This window comes from Haliotis rubra, unplaced genomic scaffold (genome assembly GCF_003918875.1).
Source record: "Haliotis rubra isolate DU_JTF1 unplaced genomic scaffold, ASM391887v1 Scf230, whole genome shotgun sequence".
Taxonomy (NCBI): domain Eukaryota; kingdom Metazoa; phylum Mollusca; class Gastropoda; order Lepetellida; family Haliotidae; genus Haliotis; species Haliotis rubra.
The window spans coordinates 417,506-439,492 of record NW_025766337.1 but is presented as its reverse complement, the minus strand read 5'-3'; the positions used below and the strand labels follow the sequence as shown (position 1 = coordinate 439,492).

Below are 21,987 nucleotides of genomic sequence, written 5' to 3'. Positions count from 1 at the left end.
AGTCCCTGAACCACATTATTGTCCCTACTGCCAAGCCCTATCAGCAGTGCTAAAGCCCTAAATAAAGCAAGTCTAGATTTCCTCAGGTTCTGAATCTCTGGTCTCCATGGGGCTCCTTTTCAATTTAAATGGGCTTGTTTGCTACTATCAAACTTATATATAGTCAGAGACTAAGCGTTAGTCTAAATGCCGATCCGTTTTCAGCTAAACATGGTCGTATTCAGCCATACTGTTGGGAGGTTCACTGGCAACAGTGTTTGTCAGCAGACGTATTTCCAGCAGAAACTCAACACGTTAATGGTAGACATAATTATAGACTGGGTTTCGTCTTGGTTTATGTAATTTGTAAATAGCCCAGTCACCGTGAACAAATGTTTTGGAAGCCATGGACAGCGAAGAGAAACGAAAGTAGGTCAAGCTCAGCCATGTCGAAATTCCAAATGAAGAAGTATTGTTTCTGAATGTCTTTTACTGGAGAGATATTTCTAGCCAACTGGTATATAAATACATTTCCAATAACCTAAACATTGTGACTTTGACATTTATTTGAAATTTTATTTAGTTGGTTTGGGTTTTCTTTTTGTCACTGTCTTTGGGCTTTTTGTCGCTGTACCTACAATCCATCATCCCTTCAACGGAACATTTCCGTGAAATATGGTTGAATTCAAACAGTGCCAATACACAACACGCTGTGATGAAAGTGAATATGTGTCAATAGAGTTATACCATCATTGTTTTCAATACTGTATTTTGTATACCTGTGAAGATCCGGGTTAGAATTGGTCTTCAGTAACCCATTTGAAAGTCACAGTAGTGAGTGAGTATGGTTTTACGCCGCTTTAAGCAATTCTCCAGCAATATCACGGTTGGGGACACCAGAAATGGGCTTCACACATTGTACCCATGTGGGGAATCGAACCCGGGTCTTCCTCATGACGATACAACGCTTTAACCACTAGGCTACCCCACCGCCCCGAAAGTCAGTAAAACTCATGTTCCAAATTTGAAAGTTTTTGTACAATGTAAACCCTCCATTACAATTAACTCATCGGATCTTGTTATAGAGGCGGTATTGGAAAATGAAATAGCTCAGAGCCTCACCTAGAGGCTCTATGACGTCACCAAGAAAAATGACCTTTTGTCCTGATGGAATTCGACAAATCAACAGCTGACATTCCATTCTGGGTGACCCACAGAGGGTCAGGTGCACTTTGAATAGCCCGCGCAAATCGCGAACGTAGTAAAGGACTTCAATATATGCATTGATTCAGCTTTGTTAAGGCTCAGTTAATGAATGGCATTTGTGCAATGTGACTATAGAATGCCCTTTGACCTTTCTGACCTGTGACGTCATGCATACATTTGGTGGTTCATGAGCTATGCATATTAATAAGAGATTATGTCATCGGTCACGTGTCTCGATGTATCGTACAAACCGGAAGTCCGATGACGTCAGAGAGCTTCTGGATGAATTGGTCACGTGGCTTGGTGACGTCATAGAGCCTCTAGGTGAGGCTCTGAACTTCTTAAAAAACATATATTTCCGGATCATGTGTTTTTGTCCATCAAGGCACCTGGGCCTAGATTTTCGAAGCTCTCTTAGCGCTAAGATAGTCGTAAGTGCCATACATTAACATTAACTTAGGACTATCTTAGCGCTAAGAGTGCTTCGAAAATCTAGGCCCTGGGGAGCGTTTCACAAAGCTATCGTAGCGCTACGACTGCCGTACATCCTATACTGTAACATAGACTTACGACAATCATAGCGCCACGACTGCCGTACATCCTATACTGTAACATAGACTTGAGACAATCATAGCGCTACGACTGCCGTACATCCTATACTGTAACATAGACTTACGACAATCATAGCGCTACGACTGCCGTACATCCTATACTGTAACATAGACTTGAGACAATCATAGCGCTACGACTGCCGTACATCCTATACTGTAACATAGACTTACTACAATCATAGCGCTACGACTGCCGTACATCCTATACTGTAACATAGACTTACGACAATCATAGCGCTACGACTGCCGTACATCCTATACTGTAACATAGACTTGCGACAATCATAGCGCTACGACTGCCGTACATCCTATACTGTAACATAGACTTACGACAATCATAGCGCTACGACTGCCGTACATCCTATACTGCAACACAGACCTACGACTGCCGTACATCCTATACTGTAACACAGACTTGCGACAATCAAAGCGCTACGACTGCCGTACATCCTATACTGTAACATAGACTTACGACAATCATAGCGCTACGACTGCCGTACATCCTATACTGTAACACAGACTTACGACAATCATAGCGCTACGACTGCCGTCATCCTATACTGTAACACAGACTTGCGACAATCATAGCTCTACGACTGCCGTACATCCTATACTGTAACACAGACTTGCGACAATCATAGCGCTACGACTGCCGTACACCCTTTAATGTAACACAGACTTACGACTGCCGTACATCCTATACTGTAACACAGACTTACGACAATCATAGCGCTACGACTGCCGTACAACCTATACTGTAACATAGACTTACGACAATCATAGCGCTACGACTGCCGCACATCCTATACTGTAACACAGACTTACGACAATCATAGCGCTACGACTGCCGTACATCCTATACTGTAACACAGACTTACGACAATCATAGCGCTACGACTGCCGTACATCCTATACTGTAACACAGACTTACGACAATCATAGCTCTACGACTGCCGTACATCCTATACTGTAACACAGACTTGCGACAATCATAGCGCTACGACTGCCGTACACCTTTAATGTAACACAGACTTACGACTGCCGTACATCCTATACTGTAACACAGACTTACGACAATCATAGCGCTACGACTGCCGTACAACCTATACTGTAACATAGACTTACGTCAATCATAGCGCTACGACTGCCGTACATCCTATACTGTAACATAGACTTACGACAATCATAGCGCTACGACTGCCGCACATCCTATACTGTAACACAGACTTACGACAATCATAGCGCTACGACTGCCGTACAACCTATACTGTAACATAGACTTACGACAATCATAGCGCTACGACTGCCGCACATCCTATACTGTAACACAGACTTACGACAATCATATAGCGCTACGACTGCCGTACATCCTATACTGTAACACAGACTTACGACAATCATAGCGCTACGACTGCCGTACATCCTATACTGTAACACAGACTTACGACAATCATAGCTCTACGACTGCCGTACATCCTATACTGTAACACAGACTTGCGACAATCATAGCGCTACGACTGCCGTACACCCTTTAATGTAACACAGACTTACGACTGCCGTACATCCTATACTGTAACACAGACTTACGACAATCATAGCGCTACGACTGCCGTACAACCTATACTGTAACATAGACTTACGTCAATCATAGCGCTACGACTGCCGTACATCCTATACTGTAACATAGACTTACGACAATCATAGCGCTACGACTGCCGTACATCCTATACTGTAACACAGACCTACGACAATCATAGCGCTACGACTGCCGTACATCCTATACTGTAACATAGACTTACGACAATCATAGCGCTACGACAGCTTTGTGAAACGGGGCCCTGAGTTGTGCGTTTTAGTCTATTGGAGTCGCCTGATATACATTGTAGTTACATACTGTTTTATTTCCTACCATGTCTAAAAGACAAGCGTTCATATATTTTGTACGTGAATAACGGTAGCTTAAACCCAAGGTCACTGGATGTACGTAGAAACTAGACTTGCTATAGTCTCCACCAGACTGCAGACTGAGTGAAAACCAACCCATTGCAGCTGGTATGGGGTAAGTGAGTTAGTTAGAAGGTGAGTTAAGAGTTATAGACACATCGGCAATATTTGAGCCATACCGTGAAGTCAAGTAATAAATATACTGCAATTGTAAATTCTGTCGACAAAGGACAATAAAACAACGATAATATCGCAGATAGAGATTTTATAACCTACGTAGCTTAAACGAATCCGACTATTCAGGGCAATACAATATAAAATCGGCTGTAGATCACCAGAAACTGAATGTAGATAGATCACCATACTAGTGTCCATTTGGATATTGAGTACTTTTGCTACTTGCATGGACCCTAGCTGGACTTACATAATTCCTTCTGGTGTTGAGAACTTCTGTGGAAAATAACCTTGCATTAAAAGAACATACGATTAAAATGACAGAGGATGAAATAAAACTTTTTATTACCCACGTGGTCAACTTATGGGTAGTTGCATACTAATCTCGTACGTCACACGAGTGTCGTATCGCGTTGACCTGTGTCGTAACGACGTGACCTGAGATTCTAACGATTTGATTGGATAACCGATGACCTCTCAAGTAGGTCACGTTGTGACGGAACTACTTTTTCATTCATAACAAACACGTGAATTCATTCATTCTACAACTTATATGCATTGTGGGAAATATAAACATTGCGAACTGAGACATTATATCCGTCGAAAAACATAAACGCAAAGTTCCGACCAGTGATGTTAGCCGAGTGAAGTAACTGCAAACCAAGAAACGGGGTGCTACGGAGTAGTTTACTGTAGGAGGCTGTACGAGGCGATGACAACTGACATACATGTAACGTCGGTTACCAAGGGAGCAGACGTGAATGGCGAAGTGACGTCAATACAGTGTGACGTCATGCAAAAGTGTACTACAGAACAAAATTCTTCCGCAACCTCTTTATGAAACCGGTTTCGGTTTGAAACCATAACAATAACAAAAATAATTTAATGCATGTAAGAAGTGGGTAATAAATAAAATACCACACTCGGTCTCATGGACAGCTGGAGAATATGTTGTTCATGCCCACGTCACAGTGTTTGGTGCTTTTATAAAATTGGAAAATATTGGACAATTGCTTAAAATAAATGACGGTGTGGAAACACTTACACGCCTTACCTCAACGAGTGGTTTAGTCCATGCACGTGCAAGATCTGTCAAGGAACAATGGAGGTGAACGGCACTCCTGGCAGCTGGTAATGCGTGTCTCAAGAGATAGTATTTTTTAAATATTTAATCCCGTATTATCTGCATATCTCAGGAATGTCTGTGAGTATTTATCTCTACACTGACCATGAACTTGTCTTGTACATTTGGACGGAATTATCATGAAACCGCCCTCTAGTTATCAGGAATGAGCGCGCCGCTGCTAATGATAATGGCCCGGTGATTCCTCAACTACGGGCCACTATCTGTTCTGTTGTCACGTTCCATAATGACGTCATAAATCTTGTTTCATGATCTAACAGTGTTGGGTCAACAGCCCGTTGCGAGTAAGTTGTTTGAACTTACAATAAAATTTATGATACTGTTTTGTCTTTTTTAACACAAATTCCATCCATTTTGGCGTGATAAGGGAGTTAAACTGACCTAGGGCTTATGCAAATGACAATGTCCTGAAAAACAGCGTTACCCCAATAGTATAGGGATACATTCAAAGGTTTTGGTGAATAGGTTCTCAAATTGCGACCGTATATGCTGATTATATGGTCGGAAATTTATAGCATTGACCAATCAGAGCTCGTGTTACATACTAAGCTGAATTAGAATCCCGTATTATCTGCGTATGTCAGGAATGTCTGCGAGTATTTATCTCTACACTGACCATGAACTTGACTTGAACATTTGATATGTACAAAGTCTCTCGATCAAGGCAAGTCACATGACAGGCAAGATGGCGGCCGCCGTGCATGTTGTAGTGCTGACGGTGTTGATGTCGATGTTGTTGCAGGTAGTTGTTGGAGAAGCACAACCGGTCACTGTTCACGCCGTATTTAATGAAACCTCTCAACAGTTTCAGATACTGGAGGGTGTAGCGACAGAGGATTCTCTGGCTTGGGCCCAGTTCATCGACTCCGTCAATGAGACTGGGTGTGTAGATTATATTACCCTAGTATTGCGTCCTGGTTGTGTTGAAGTGTTCAAATATTGCTTGTGGCTAGAAGATACTCTATCATGAACTTGGGGTTGTTACCCCTTCAGCTCTCAGCTTTCCACTTTTCGTATGCTCTTTTCAAGATAGAAAAACCTAATGGTGCCACTTTGGTAGCAACTTTTAGTTAATTTCAATGATTTGTCTTTAATAACTTCTCCTTAATTTCGAAACAATAATCAAAGTAAAATATTTTCTCAAAATATCATCAAACGAAAAAATAACTTTGACATCGTTATTGATATGTTTTCTCTAAATTTCTATTTCATTTTGCAAGTGGATAATTAAATGTCTAGAAAAAAAATCGAAATTTGGACTCCTTAAATATGCAGTTAATTAGAATAACGAGAAAATTGGTGAAATTATGAAAAATAGTAAAATGCGTGAAATGAAGATTTAAATACTCGAAATGGTCGATATAAAACAGTCATGCTACCACAACTAACGGGATGGGGTGGTCAGACCGCCTCACTTGGTTGACACATGTCATCGGTTCCCATTTGCGCAGATCGATGCTCATGCTGTTGATCACTGGATTGTCTGGTCCAGACTCGATTATTTACAGACCGCCGCCATATAGCTGGAATATTGCTGAGTGCGGCGTAAAACTAAACTCACTCACTTATTCACTATATGCGACAGTTCTCTACTATTCCACACACTGTATTTGTGTAACTACTCTCTGTAGAAGTACATCCACTGTACCCGACCTTCCACTATGGCAGTCTATAAACTATATCCGACTATTGGCTCTATCAGACTATTATCGCTACATCAGATTATTAGTTATGTACGTCCACCTGCTACAGCAGTGGATCCAGCTAGTAAATCCGTTTACTCACTGTATTCGGCTACTCGCTGTATTCGGCTACTCGCTGTATTCGGCTACTCGCTGTAGCATTCAGTCCACTGCGTCCGTATATCATGCTGTTCGTATAAGGCGTCTTTTCACTACGTTCGATTGTTCGTCACGCCCAACTATTCGTAAGACCGTACCATGTGTCAAAAACCGACTATTCGTCAAATCGCACTTTTCGTAATAGCCCACTATTCACCACACCGACTATTCCAATATCCAGCTACTTTCCTTATTCGACAATTCGTAATACCCAACTATTTGTCATATCCGACAATTCGTAATACCCAAATATTTGTCACATCCGACAATTCGTAAAACCAAGTTATTTGTAATATCCGACATTTCGTAAAACCAAGTTATTTGTGATATCCGACAATTCGTAATACCCCACTATTCGTCATATCCGAGTACAGTTATGGACTTAGCGACGTTCCCCTTCACAGGTGGGGGTATCTGGAAGTCAGCACGCAGTATCACGTAAATGAGAAGTACAACGACTCCATGTTGGCCTACGCTGCCGGCTTGGTTGAAGGCTACGTCACACGTGATCAAATTAAAATGCACTGGCAAAATACCATGGCCGGCTACTGCAATACCCCCTACTCCGCCTACTGCAAGCGTCTGCACGACTTCCTGGAGACCAACCTTAACTGGATTCGAACCTCCATCAAGAACAACACCAACGACACCTACTGGCATCAGGTAGGTGGAGGTAGTCCGTTCCAACTGTGTCGTTTGTGAGCAGCGTTCCATTCTCAAGGGGTAAGATGACACCCTGTGACCGTTACAGAGTTACAGAGTCTGAGGAGCGGTGGGGTAGCCCAGCGGTTAAAGTGTTCGCTCGTCATGCCGAATACCCGGGTTCGATTCCCCACATCGGTACAATGTGAAGCCTATTCAGAGGTACAGATAAGCTGCGTATTTGCGTAAATTACGCAAATATTTATGTGAAAACCCAATTCCTATTAAGTCTATTGCGTACAAGTACGCTTGAAGTTTTGTAAATACGCAATAAATGTGATCTTACATGCGTACACACAAAAAATGTCAAATCGTAGCTTACGTACCATTGGATAGATAAAATAACTGAAGTAAACTACAAACAAAGAGTATGGGAACACCCTAAAATTTGATAGTCATATATGAACTTAAACGTGATGAGGTCATTTATACTCTAAGGTAAATGCAACTTTTGTGTGCTTAATGGGCACTTTACACGACATGTTAGAGCTTGCCAAAGCAACTGATTCAATATTCGTTTGAGTTTGAGTTTGAATGAAATCAAACAGCGAAAAACAAGGGTGCTGAAAGACACTAGCACAATGTTTGATACAAACGCCCAAACACAACAGCCTTGTGCATGTGTTCAGCACCCTTGTTTTTCGCTGTTTTTGACAATGTTTAATTTAACTCAAACTCAACGAATATTGAATCAGTTTCTTCACTACAAGATCTAATATGTCGTTTAAAGTGCCTATTAAGCACACAAAAAAGTTGAATTTACCTTAGTGTATAAATGACCTCAGCACGTTTCAGTTTATATACGACTATAAAATTTTAGGATGTTCCCATACTTTTTGTTTGTAGTATATATTGAGAGATTCTATTTCAGGACATGAACTTGACAACTTGCAGTCTTTCTTATTGTTTCTCATATTACAAATAAAATGTAAATCACAAACACTAACATTTAAACTTTATTATATTTTTTTAATTAATAGAAAATGGCAATATACCCAATTGAGTTTGAGTGAGGTGAGTACAATTTATTTGGTTACTCAAAGGATAATTAGGATACCCAACTGAGATGAAGACAAGCGAGTACATATAGTATGACCAGAAATTATTGAGAATTTTAGGAATATGTGTAATTGGATTTCTAGTATAAACAACCTTGATCAGCTATCAAGTGCTTTGGTTCATTCAAGAGAGACAACTTCGTTAATCCTTTTTCATTATTTTGTGAAGAGTTATCCCCCCTTTGTTAACTTGCTAACAGACGACATTTTCAGTGATCCTCAGTATGGATAATTTAGAGAAGAGGAAGTTAATTTTAGAGTATTATAACAAGGACATCTGATCAGCTAAAGCGATTTCAAGTAGAACAGGCATGCCTTTGTCCACTGTTTATCGTGTTTTGAAACATATTGCAAATGGATATGGCATTGAGCACCAGGGAGGCACAGGTAGGCCCAGAAAATTGACTGTCGGTGACAGGAGGCGGCTTGGTATTCTTGTTTCTAAAAACAAACGAAAGAGTTTAGAAAACCTAAGGCTGGATATGATTGATAGAGGAACTGTGGCTGTCTGTAAGGAGACAATTAGAACTGAGCTGCATGCAATGGGTTGGCATAAAAGTCGAGGAATTCCATCACCGATCATGAAACCTGAACAAAAGGAGCGAAGGTTGAACTGGTGCTTACAGCATAGAAATTTTAACTGGGACAATGTGATTTTCTCAGATGAAAGTTCTGTGTGGCTGTTTCCTAACACATGCACTGAAATTCTGGACCAAACAAACTGAAAAACCTTTGTATCAGCGCCCAAAGTACAGTCCGAAATTTAACGTGTGGGGTGGCATATCTGTGTTATGGGCAACGCCCCTCTGCGTATTTGAAGGGAATATGAACAGTGAGCGGTACACAGATATTCACGAGGGACATTTACTTCCATCTCCTCACTATGGACATTTTTGGATTTTCCAGCAGGACAACGACCAAAAACATCGTTCAAAGCATTCACAGGCCTGGTTTCGGACCCAAAATATGACATTATTAGATTGGCCAATCTGTAGCCCTGACCTAAATCCAATAGAATATGTTTGGGGACTTATGGAGGAAAGTGTCAATAAGAAAAATCTGACAAATATTGCTGAAATGAAAGAAGAGATGGTCCGATATTGGGACAGCATGGACCACGACTTTCTAACTTTTTTTGATCAGTAGTTTGCCCCGCCGCATTGAAGCCTGCATTGCTGCCCATGGTGACTGTGCAAAATACTGTTCACCTGTCTTTGAATCTGGAGTTATGTTCTGCTAATATTCACATTTAATACGTGAGTAATGAGTGAAAATAGTAAAAAAAATTACAATCTTAACTTCTCAATAATTTCTGGCTGTACTGTAACTCAATGACCCAAAACGTTATCTGTAGCTCTGCTATTAGTGGTGTTCTCCGCCGTGCTATTGATCGAATATTGCTAAAAGCGGCGTAAAACCATACTTACTTACTCACTTACTCTGACTACCCAGACTTCAGGTTAGAGGAACCCTGCAGGAAGGAATAGAGTGATGGGGTCTTCTCTAACCCGACTTCCCTCATGCAGGAAGTCCACAACATCCTGCAAACGCTCTGACGGCGGTAAACCAGTGTCTGTCACCATAAACAACGACTGCATGAGTTCGGTCATTAGCCAGTGTTGCAATATTCAAGTAAGATCCAGCAAGGACATATCGGGGGACACCCGTGATGGTTTTACATCGGGTACATAAGTTGCCTGGGACCTCTATGTTACTGGGAGAAATGATTTAATGTCTCTACTCCACTACTACCCGTAGCATACATATAGCGGAAACTGCCGAGAGTATCCGAGTGTGTGACGTTTGACTCTCTGACTCCCAGGTGGAGATGTTCTACACGCAACTGCGGGGGATGACCGACGGCTACAACAACGACCCGAAGAGGCCGTCCCTGGACATAGACCCATTCGGGTTGTAGTAAGTACAACAGGAAGCCTCATTCAACGCTGATATAGTTGTAAGGATGGCTGAACGATCTACACAGTGCCACTACCTGGTATCCAGAGTTGTGTCCCGTGGGTGTGCCACGATCTCCTGGTTGTTGAGACGTTATAGATTCTCCACATCCAGTCGGTCACCACCCCACCCATGCATGTCGTGGTTACCATGGTTACCATGGCCAGTTCCGGCACTGTCCTATCTAGAAGTGTACGACTTCGGATTCCCGTGAAGGAATTAGTAGAGGAGGAGGGGAGGAATGAAAACCGCCACAAACCGAAACATGAGTCTCATTAACCTATTCAGACAATGACCTACTTTTCAGCCGATCCGAAATTTCTCGTGTGAAAGTGAAAATAGGCATCACAAACAGCTATGGTTACACTAAATTCCAATACCTTGTTTCATAAGAAAATGGTATTTACAAATGAATTTTAATTTGAAACTTTAATAACATCGTATTTTTCTATCTTATGGCGAGGTGTAGGCAGCATGACCTTAACTAAGACGTCACAGACTGCCCAGTTTGATGAGGTCGTAAAATGATTCACAATGCATCTGACTCACTGGTTATTACACCTGTTATGTGCTTATTCAGTGTAGTTTTGTAACGCACAATGTGATTGATATAATATTAAGTCCATACCAGACCGCCAAACGTTTCTAGCGGGAGAGCCTCGTTTAGAGATTTCCACGATTTCCAGGTTTCCGTTTGTAAGAGCTCGCTGTACGACAGAGCACGCTGCACGACGTGTTTGCAAGGATTAGAAGGAGCGCAGTGTTGCAATATACAAGTGCTTAGATGTATCAAATAATACTGATTAATAATTATGTATCCAGTTGAATGAATTGGTCTCAAAATTCTGGACTGGTTATTATACTAAGTTGCGCAATAGGACGGGACCCAGTCAACAGGAAACGAGACTGTTGTGTAATCAATGTTTTGACAACCCTTCCTCCTCCCCCCACCCCGCGGTATAATATATGAACAGTCCCATACTGTCGACTCAGCAAAAGAATGGCTTTTGTAACAGTATTCATAATATAATATTTCCCTGAAATCTTTTGTGGATTTGTTTGGTTTGGCAAAACTGATAATTTGGTTGGTGCAATAGCTGGCTCATAAAGGGTAAAGTTGCAATCATCCCAACGTTTTACTTCCAAAAGTTCCAATTACGCAAGCATGGTAATATTATGTAAAGAGGAAACTTGGAAAGGATTTTCTTGATGCCTTATTTGAAGGAAATTTAGTGTTGAAATAAGAAAAAATATTGCCATGTGTTTAATTACGGATGTTGTCTAATATTGCAAAAATATTCATCTATAGCATGCTTTGACGCCCACGTCAGATAGGAGCGTCTGTGAGTTTCAAATGTCCAACATTTTGTTTTGCTTCTTGTGCCACTGATCGCAACAGGTGTGAAAAACGAAAGTACACAGTTGTTGACTTCATATTTTAAGTTAAAAAATATTATTGCTGTGTTTCCTTCCCCCGTGTCCAGCCTCTTCCAGATCAGTAACGATGTGGGGGATCTGGAGGTAGCGCTTCACAAACCCGGCGTCAGTGTTGACCAGCCGCAGCGTGATCGTTGCTCCGCCTACATCAAGGTCGACCTTGAATACGAGTTGCTCTACGCCGCTCACAACACCTGGTCCGGTTACACGAACATGTTGCGCATGCTCAAGAAATACACCTTGCAGTACAGCATGACAGACGCCAGGAAGGGTGAGATGTGGATCAGATAGTTGTCGTCTTCTCACACAACATTTCAAGTCGTTATTTGATAATATAAAAGGAAACCTTTACATTAATTTTATTTTATTTTCCTCCTTTCCTATTTTCAGTCTTGCTGTCTTTGAAGTAGTTCCAACGTAATTGTGTCTTATCGCGTCATTTCAGTCATGTGAAACATTAAATTTGTGTATAAAGAGAAGTAGACAATTTCATCACTTAATGCATAATAACGAAGTAGTCCAGTGTGTCACAGAATAGGTTAATATGATATATCCTTTTACGAAGCCATTAGACAGCATCTTCCTTATTCCGGTCGCCAAGGTTACTTACATATCTATTCGCAAAACCCTTTCTAAAGCATAAGTGAGTGAGTGAGTATGGTTTTACGCCGTTCGTAGCAATATTCCAGTAATATCACGGCGGGGGACATCGCAAATGGACTTCACAAATTGTACCCATGTGGGGAATCGAACCCGGGTCTTCAGCGGTACGAGCTGACGTTATAACCACTAGGCTACCCCACTAGGCTACAAAAATGTGCTGGCGATTTCCTCTTAACCAGTTTTATAATCGATTTTTCATTGATTTCATCAAAAGGATCAGCATCAATTTAGGCTCTCCTCGCCATTATTCGAGCATGGCGCTAAACGTCTGTATCTTAGAGAACCAACAGTCACTCACTCACCCATACACTTACTCCACCACCTCCTCGTCCTCCTAGGTTTGATGCCGAAGGGCAGCGTGTGGACGTTCTCCTCCTACCCGGGCTACCTCATCTCCGACGACGACTTCTACGTCCTCTCCTCCTGGCTGGTAAGCTCACTTTATCCCCAGGAGCCCGGAACTAGACTTAGTAGGACGCTGGCGAAGACGTGTGGTTAACGTGTTCGTTCGTCCTCAACCAAGACGAGTTCGATTCCATGTAACCATGCAACCAATTGACATATCGCAAACCGTGTTGTTATTAACTGTGTTGTCTTTCTGACAGTCGTGTTTTCAAAATTTATTTCAAGAAGGTGTCATTAAGTGTTTTTTTATCCTGCGTTTGGACTGATCTCTCATATGTATAATGCTTTACGTCTTTCATGAGTGACCGCCGTGATGGTGCAGGTGTAAAGCTAAATGCCTCAACACTACCATATAGGTGCAAGTAATTGTATAATTGAAAGATGGGCATTGTGCGTTTGATTCCAGGTTACCATGGCAACCACCATCCCTAACAACAACCCCGACCTGTACGACTACACGAAGCCCGAGGGGTGCGTGTTGACGCCTGTGAGGGTGTGGGTGGCCAATAGACTGGGCAACAGCGGACAGGAGTGGATGCTGGTCTTCTCCCGCTACAATAGCGGCACGTGAGTCCACCACACAACGAGGCGGCCCAGCTGAGTGAGTGAGTGAGTGTTGTTTTACGCCGCTTTTAGCAATATTCCAGCAATATCACAGCTGGGGGGACATCAGAAATTGGCTTCACACATTATATCCATGTGGGGAATCGAACCGGGCCTTTGGCGTGACAAGCGAACGCTTTAACCACTAGGCTACCCACTCACTCACGCAACCCAAAGGGGAATTGATTTTCAAGCTGTTGGTTACCAATTCTGTGTCTGCCCCGAATGAATTCAATCAGACAGGTAATTCGTTATTTCGAGATGTTAGTAAGGTGTTCGTTTTAATTTACCACCCAATCTATGTATTAATAAAGCGAATAAGTTCAACTGCCGATTCTAAAACGAAGTTGTATTTGAAAGTTCAATTGGGTTATCTTCCTTGGACTGATACTGAAATAACGCACATGGAATACCAATGCTGTTTTTCGTTTCCAGTTTGTTTTAAGTTTTTGTTACAGCTACAACAATCAGTGGATGATTGTTGACCAAAAGCTGGTTCAAGGAAATCTGCCGCCGGCGGTTTTATCAGTGGTAGAGCAGATGCCGTATGTATACTTCCCGTATATACCGGGGTCATAGCGTATTGCAGCAGATTCAACAGCGTATTGTACGCAATAAGTCAATAACGTATCGAACGCAAACGTTAAAGCGTCTTATATTTACGCAAACTTTAAAGCGTCTTATATTTACGCAAACGTTAAAGTGTCTTTTATTAACGCACACGTTAAAGCGTCATATTTCCGCAAACGTTAAAGTTTTTTATATTTACGCAAACGTTAAAGCGTCATGTGTTTAAGCAAACGTTAAAGCGTCTTATATTTACGCAAACGTTAAAGCGTCTTTAACGTTTGGTGTCGTTGTCATTGTTTCTTTGTCAGAATCCCATCTTTAAGTAATTGAAGCCTAAAATTCCTGATGTGAATTCATATCACTATAATAAATATACTTACACTTTCTGCCAACAGTTGACGTTCATCTTGTAGAGTGCACAGTTTCTATAATTGTCCTTATGTATGATATGCAGTAATTACGACGCAGAATTTGTTGTGTCAGATTAGGTAATAGTTACAAAACCAGGTAAACACGAACGCAAAGTCTTATATTCTATCAAAATTTAGCTATCAGTGAGTATAGGATGGGGGGGAGGTGCGCACCCCCACAACCCCCCTCCAAATATCTCGCTGTTTCTGAGGACTAGTTTCAGAGGCGCATAACTTGATAATGATTTGTACAACATTGTCCACCTTTAAATATTTATGTTATGTGTAATTCTATCATTTCAGGGGCTACATCGAATATGCAGATGTGACCGACCTCCTGATTGTCAACACATACTGGGCCAGCTATAACGTTGCGTAAGTCTCCCCACAAAATGTGTGTTTTTCCGTGTACATACCAACTGTTTCTGGTACCAACAACCCTCAACCATTTTGGTTGGTTTCTTGAATCTCCTTATAGATATTATCACCGTTCTGTTGGTGTCTCTGTGTTATTCCATTAGCTATTGTTTTCCACTTCACTGAGGTCCTTCCATGAACAAGTAGTAGACACCAAACAAGATATTTGTGCGATTATAACACGTGATAAGGGAACTATTCCGAAGAAATAGAAATGAATTTTGTTCAGACTATGAAATGTTTTTTGACAGATTTTTCCCGACTATATTCAACATGAGCGGGCAAAACCAGTTAGTTGCCAAGTACGGGGACTACTTCTCGTACAACATGTCCCGCAGGGCCCGGATGTTCTTCCAGCAGGACGCCCAGGTACAGGACCGGAACACGCTGTTCAATATGATGAGGTACGGACTGGAAGAGGGAAGCTGGTTTTCCGTTTCCCAGTGATGACGTTCTGTCAGACTTCCCTTCCTGAGAACATGCTTGTTTGTTCTTTAAACGGAGGAGTGCATTTTGTAATAACAAATGTTAATTCAAATATACAACATTTATGTTGAAAATGGGTTAGTTGTAATATTAAACTAGTCTTATAGTTATTACACCCAATCATATATATAATAGGCCTATATATATATGGTCGGTATGCTACGAGTGAGTGAGTGAACAGATTTCAGCAGGATTTCGGCTTCAGATTACCGTGTATACAGATGGACTATTTCGTTCAAGGGCGAGTCTGACTGAACAGATTCCAGCTCTGTTATTGGATCAGATAAATGTATAAAGAGAGACTTTGTCGTTCAAGGGAGTTGATGGGTGAACAGATTCCAGTTCTGCAATTGGATCAGATAAATGTATAAAGAGAGACTTTGTCGTTCAAGGGAGTTGATGGGTGAACAGATTCCAGTTCTGTTACGGCGTCAGATAAATGTATAAAGAGAGACTTTGTCGTTCAAGGGAGTTGATGGGTGAACAGATTCCAGTTCTGTTACGGCGTCAGATAAATGTGTAATTAATCTCGAGCTCATGGGATGAAAGACCAAACCTGTTCGGATTGTAGGTGTTCATGACTTTTGTGAAACCAACATCAGGTTGATAGATCAAGGATCATAATCAGCGCGAGTCCGTGATTCTCGCCCATAAAAGGCCTTTCCTAGAATAAGTAAGGGACAAACGTCTGAAGAGCGAACTGCAGAGCTTTTGAAATCTCGTACACTTATTGTCATTCTAGGTGAACAAAGGCTGACGGTAAGAAATTGTGCTATTTGCAGGTACAACGACTTCAGACACGACAACCTATCTAAGTGCCACTGTACCCCAGGGTACAGCGCCGACCTCGCCATAGCAGCTCGCGACGACCTCAACGAGGAAAACGGAACCTACCTCTACGATGAGCTCGGATTCGCCATGGAAGGAGCTATAGATGTGAAGGTCAGGCCGAAAGCACAATTTCACGGTTCAAAACAAGCTTGTTCTTCCGGTATATTTGATTTCTGTGATGACAAATACCTAATCCCTGAAACGAGCCATAGCTCAGTTATGAGCCTCATTAGCATAATGCTAAATATAGCTATCCAATCAAATGACACCCACAGGCAAAAATGACGTCTAAATTATTGGTATGAGAGACACGGAGGTGGTGACGTCTCCTACATAAGTATCCTGGGGAAGGATGTGTACCTGAGTTGGATGTACAACCAATGGTTTCTCCCTGTCACAGATCGTAGCGACCGGAGAGATGCAGTGGTTGTTGTTTGATGCTGTCTCGGGGCCCACGTATGACCAACAACCGCCGTTCCAGTGGTCTAAGGTCAAGGACGCCAGCAAGTATCCCCACTTCGGACAACCAGACTTGTTTAACTTTAAACCGGTGTCATTTAACGGAACACTGGTACCCCCTACCACGCCATCTTGGTACAGGGGCACATGACAAACAGCGCAATCTCATTAATCCGGACGGTACCACTCACGTTTAAATCTTCCAGATTTACAAATGTCCAGATAAACGAATCAGGGTAACATCGATCTGTTGATCTTTACAGATGTTCCAAACAATGTAGAAATATCACGATATCAGATGTGGATTTTCAATACTACCAAGTTCGACATGTGAAACATTTTTGGTTTGTTTACTTGTTGTCAGACTGGAAAAGTCTTCATGTTATTATGTTAAGATGTAATACATACCAGATATCACCAATAACTACCGGACACAGTTAACTTCAACAACTAAAAAGCTTTTTTAATACTGTTTACAAAATTATGAATTATTCCAGAGATAATTCATTCATTTTCTGAAAAGAAATATAGGTTTCATGGACTTTTAGAAGTACAGGGACTGTTTTCAAAGCTTTGAGGCGGTCAGGTGAAACGCTCCGTGATCGTTTAGGATCCACCCAAGCAGTGCAACAAGAACTTGTTACCCACTCCCCTCACCGTCTCGTGTGTAACTTACATATACGAGAGTGGTTATATAGATCAAGGACATGGAAACAGGTGACTGGTGCAGAAGGCGATGCAGTACCCTGTCATACGACTCTCGGTGAAACTGGGACACTGTCTAGTTTCTGCACAGACTGCATTATGTGGACCACGTGGTGACTACAGACTGCACTCAGTCACATTAACATCTGTACGATTATACATTATGATGTATAATTATTTCTTCATCATATATCGGCTATGTTGAACCACACTGGACGCTTCTATACATTCCCCGTCAATATACACTTCGCATACACTGAGTGAGTGAGTTGGTGAGTGAGTGAGTGAATGTTGTTTATTCCGATGTCAGCAAATATTTATGGAACAGTTTTCTAAGACCTGGTTTTCATTGTCGAATGTGAAGTGTCTGAATGTGGACCGCGAGGTTGAACGGCATGAAGTATGGTCCTGGCAATTCTGGCCTTGTGACTACCCAAAAAGCATCAGGTGTTGGGGACCTTTCCTTAGCAGAACTCCCTGTATGGAGACGAGCGTTCTTGAGGCCTTTCGGATCCGGAATCCAACAAGGGAGACAAGCATGCCGACCTTCTGACCCGAAATCCCTAAAGAAAGGCAAGCATACCATAAAATCTAACTCGGAATTTCCATTGCAAAGAATGACAGTTGTGGAACCTGACAATACATTTACCTCCTTTTGTACCCTTTTGGTTGAAACCAAATATTGACATGAATAATGTTATCATACAGAAAATACCCGTGAAGATCCGGGTTAGAATTGATCTTCAGTAACCCATGCTTGTCGTAAGAGGCGGGTGGTCAGGCTCGCTGACTTGGGTGACACGTGTCATCGGTTCCCAATTGCGCAGATCGAAGCTCATGCTGTTGATCACTGGATTGTCTTTTCCAGACTCGATTGTTTCAGGGCGCCGCCACATAGCTGGAATATTGCCGAGTGCGGCATAAAACTAAACATAAAAGGAACTCTTAATTTTAATAAGTTTAGAGTCAAGCTATGCTATAACCCGAACGTAGCTAACCCACCTGGCTGATTGGAAAGTCCTGATGACTCCATGTTAATTTTGTCAAGTCAACAGCTGTAATTTCATCTATTTACCGTATAGTTTGGGACTTTTAAGGTCAAGGTCGCTAGCAAGCAATACAGTGGTTGAATCAGGTGTTTTCAGATAGTGCTGTGTGCAGTATCTTCTGCTTACCAAGCGAACAAAACCTGCTTCAGTGACATGTGAGAACAGAGCTTTGTGGTGCATACTTCAAACTCTCACAGCAGAACCCTGTGAACATCAGTGAATAAAAGCGGACGTACTCTGGTGATTTGTGAAGAATTTGCATTCGTAAGAATATTTGTAGGCAGCATAAGCGGATCCAGAGGGGGGGTGCAGGGCACCCTTTTGTGCTGAAAGTTTGTTAAATGACCATTGAAACTCGGGTAAAAATGAAGTGTGCACACCTCCTTTTCTCAATAGTGTCTCGGATCCTGCTCCAAACACCAGACCATAAACACAACTCGGATCCTGCTCCAAGCGACAGGCCACAAATAACTCGGATCCTGCTCCAAACACCAGACCATAAACAACTCGGATCCTGCTCCAAGCGAAGATACTTTTCAGTAAACTGTGTGTCTTTCTTCAACCCCTGACCGGGAGTAGGGGGAAACTTTGGACAGTCCAAGAATCTGACCAGTTTCTTTTTATAAATTCTTAACATTTCGGTAACACTGTACTTACCGGGATGTCTTTCCTCGCCCCGGCAGACACAATATACAGCTCACAAAAATAAAATAATTTTTCCTACAACTATAGCTCTTCATGTCATAATCATATGAAGAAATCGTCTTTGAGTAGAATAACTGGATGTTAACTAGTGACCCTGGGGTCTATATACAGGAAATACGGTATAATGAATGCATCATCGGTAGACATTGTCTTACGTGCACAGCGACATGTGTGAACGAATTTCGGAATCTTGACTCATTTGTTCCGAGTTGGTTAAGTACACGACTGTTTGTCTCTTCCCTTAAACACCATTTAATTCGGCTTGTCCCGGAAATACACATAATATAAAGTCCCAATTTCCGTGAATATATGTTACATGTAGGAGCGGCTTGACAAACAGCTTGTACAATCACATGGTTGTGTCACCACACTCATACCTAATAAAGGACCGTTCATACTTTATGGGGGCGGTGGGGTAGCCTAGTGGGTAAAGCATTCGCTCGTCACGCCGAAGGCCCCGGTTCGATTCCCCACATGGGTACAATGTATGAAGCCCATTTCTGGTGTCCCCCGCCGTGATGTTGCTGGAATATTGCTAAAAGCGGCGTAAAATCAAACTCACTCACTCATACTTTATGGTTAGGGGAGGTGATGTTAGGTTTGGTGTGCGTGCGCGTGGTACACATGTTGTTGGATGGGGGGTGGGGAGGGGGTCGGCAATTTAGTATTTATATACATTAAAAAAGTTATGCTTAAAACTATGGGATAGGGGGTCATTGGTTTTCTAAAAACCCAGGGTGGGGGGTGTCATTGCCTGTGCCTTTGGGCATGAATTGTAGGGGGGTCATTGACATTGTACATGCTTTTCCATAAAGATCGTCATCAGACGTGACATGTGTGTGACTATTGACCTATGCTGGTGCGGTGCAGTGTGTATGACAGTCACGCAGTCACCGGCTGCCCTAACCGCATTGTGGACATGTGCAGCATGTCTCAAATAGTGATCAGGGTGTTGAATTGAGCAAGAGACTCAATGGACTTGGCACACACACACACACACACCACCTCAGATATGTAAACTTTTACCAAGGCACGTGCGAACTATGCGGTGATGTGCTCTGGCTTCGGAAAAAGACAGACTAACCTGTCTCTTTGTATCTGTACCTGTATTAACTGTCTCACCTGTGCCAGTATCAGCTGTCTCACCTGTATCTGTATCAGTTGTCTCACCTGTATCTGTATCAGTTGTCTCACCTGTATCTGTATCAGTTGTCTCACCTGTATCTGTATCAACTGTCTCACCTGTATCTGTATCAGTTGTCTCACCTGTATCTGTATCAACTGTCTCACCTGTATCTGTATCAGTTGTCTCACCTGTATCTGTATCAGTTGTCTCACCTGTATCTGTATCAGCTGTCTCACCTGTATCTGTATCAGTATCTGTATCAGTCTCACCTGTATCTGTACTCTGTATCAGTATCAGTTGTCTCACCTGTATCAGTATCAGTTGTCTCACCTGTACCTGTATCAGCTGTCTCTCCTGTATCTGTATCAACTGTCTCACCTGTACCTGTATCAACTGTATCTGTATCAACTGTCTCACCCGTACCTGTATCAACTGTCTCACCTGTACCTGTATCAACTGTCTCACCTGTATCTGTATCAACTGTCTCTGTATCTGTATTAACTGTCTCACCCGTACCTGTATCAACTGTCTCACCCGTACCTGTATCAACTGTCTCACCTGTATCTGTATCAACTGTCTCTCCTGTACCTGTATTCACTGACTCACCTGTATCTGTATCAACTGTCTCACCTGTACCTGTATCAACTGTACCTGTATGTCTCACCTGTACTGTATTAACTGTCTCTCCTGTATCTGTATTAACTGTCTCTCCTGTATCTGTATTCACTGTCTCACCTGTATCTGTATTAACTGTCTCACCCGTACCTGTATCAACTGTCTCACCCGTACCTGTATAACTGTCTCACCTGTATCTGTATCAACTGTCTCTCCCGTACCTGTATTCACTGACTCACCCGTACCTGTATCAACTGTCTCACCCGTACCTGTATAACTGTCTCACCTGTATCTGTACCTGTATTAATTGTCTCACCTGTATCTGTATTAGCAGTTGCGCACAATGTGTCGGTCTTGACGGCGTGATGTTACTAAAGGTCGTCCACTGCGTGGACGGTATTGGATGCTGTTAGTGGCCTGATACCGCTCTTGCAGTCGGTAGATTGTCCGAACATTAAACATATTTGGCTACCCATCGTGCAGTCTGGCCACCTTGCAATCGTCCCAAGGCTTGATTCCTCTGATCTCTCTTCAGTCGTGGCATGGCGATTGTGTTAAAACAAGAGTGATTTCAGGCGAGTAAGGGACACGCTTTCATTGGTAAGGTTGTCACATTATGCACGTGCATTTTCATTTTCACGAATGTCATACAGAATATTTTACCACGTCTGCCGTTTTAGGTGCGTTTGGTCGATATGCTTTTTCATCAGAAAAAGAACACACTGACGTTGGTAATAACTGTCAATTTGGATTGAAAACATGTTAACAAAACGGTACAATCATAATAAAAACACCACCTTGTACGAACCAAATTGTGCATTTGGTTTTGTAAGGTGACGTTTCTTTTGCGGTTCAGTATATATGTATATTGTCACACATTGGATGTAGAAC

The 21,987-nt window shown here is 42.1% G+C and overlaps 1 protein-coding gene across 1 annotated transcript; it reads left to right on the top strand.

Moving 5' to 3' along the window:
* The first annotated feature begins 5,716 nt into the window (after positions 1–5,716).
* LOC124278026 (putative phospholipase B-like 2) lies at positions 5,717–17,232 on the top strand. Its single transcript, XM_046713760.1, has 11 exons — positions 5,717–5,940; positions 7,304–7,562; positions 10,482–10,576; positions 12,100–12,323; positions 13,054–13,145; positions 13,527–13,687; positions 14,182–14,268; positions 15,007–15,078; positions 15,372–15,524; positions 16,389–16,548; positions 16,838–17,232. The coding sequence occupies exons 1-11, from the start codon at positions 5,732–5,734 to the stop codon at positions 17,045–17,047; spliced, it is 1,722 nt and encodes a 573-aa protein (XP_046569716.1). The 5' UTR covers positions 5,717–5,731; the 3' UTR covers positions 17,048–17,232.
* The last annotated feature ends 4,755 nt before the right edge of the window (positions 17,233–21,987 follow it).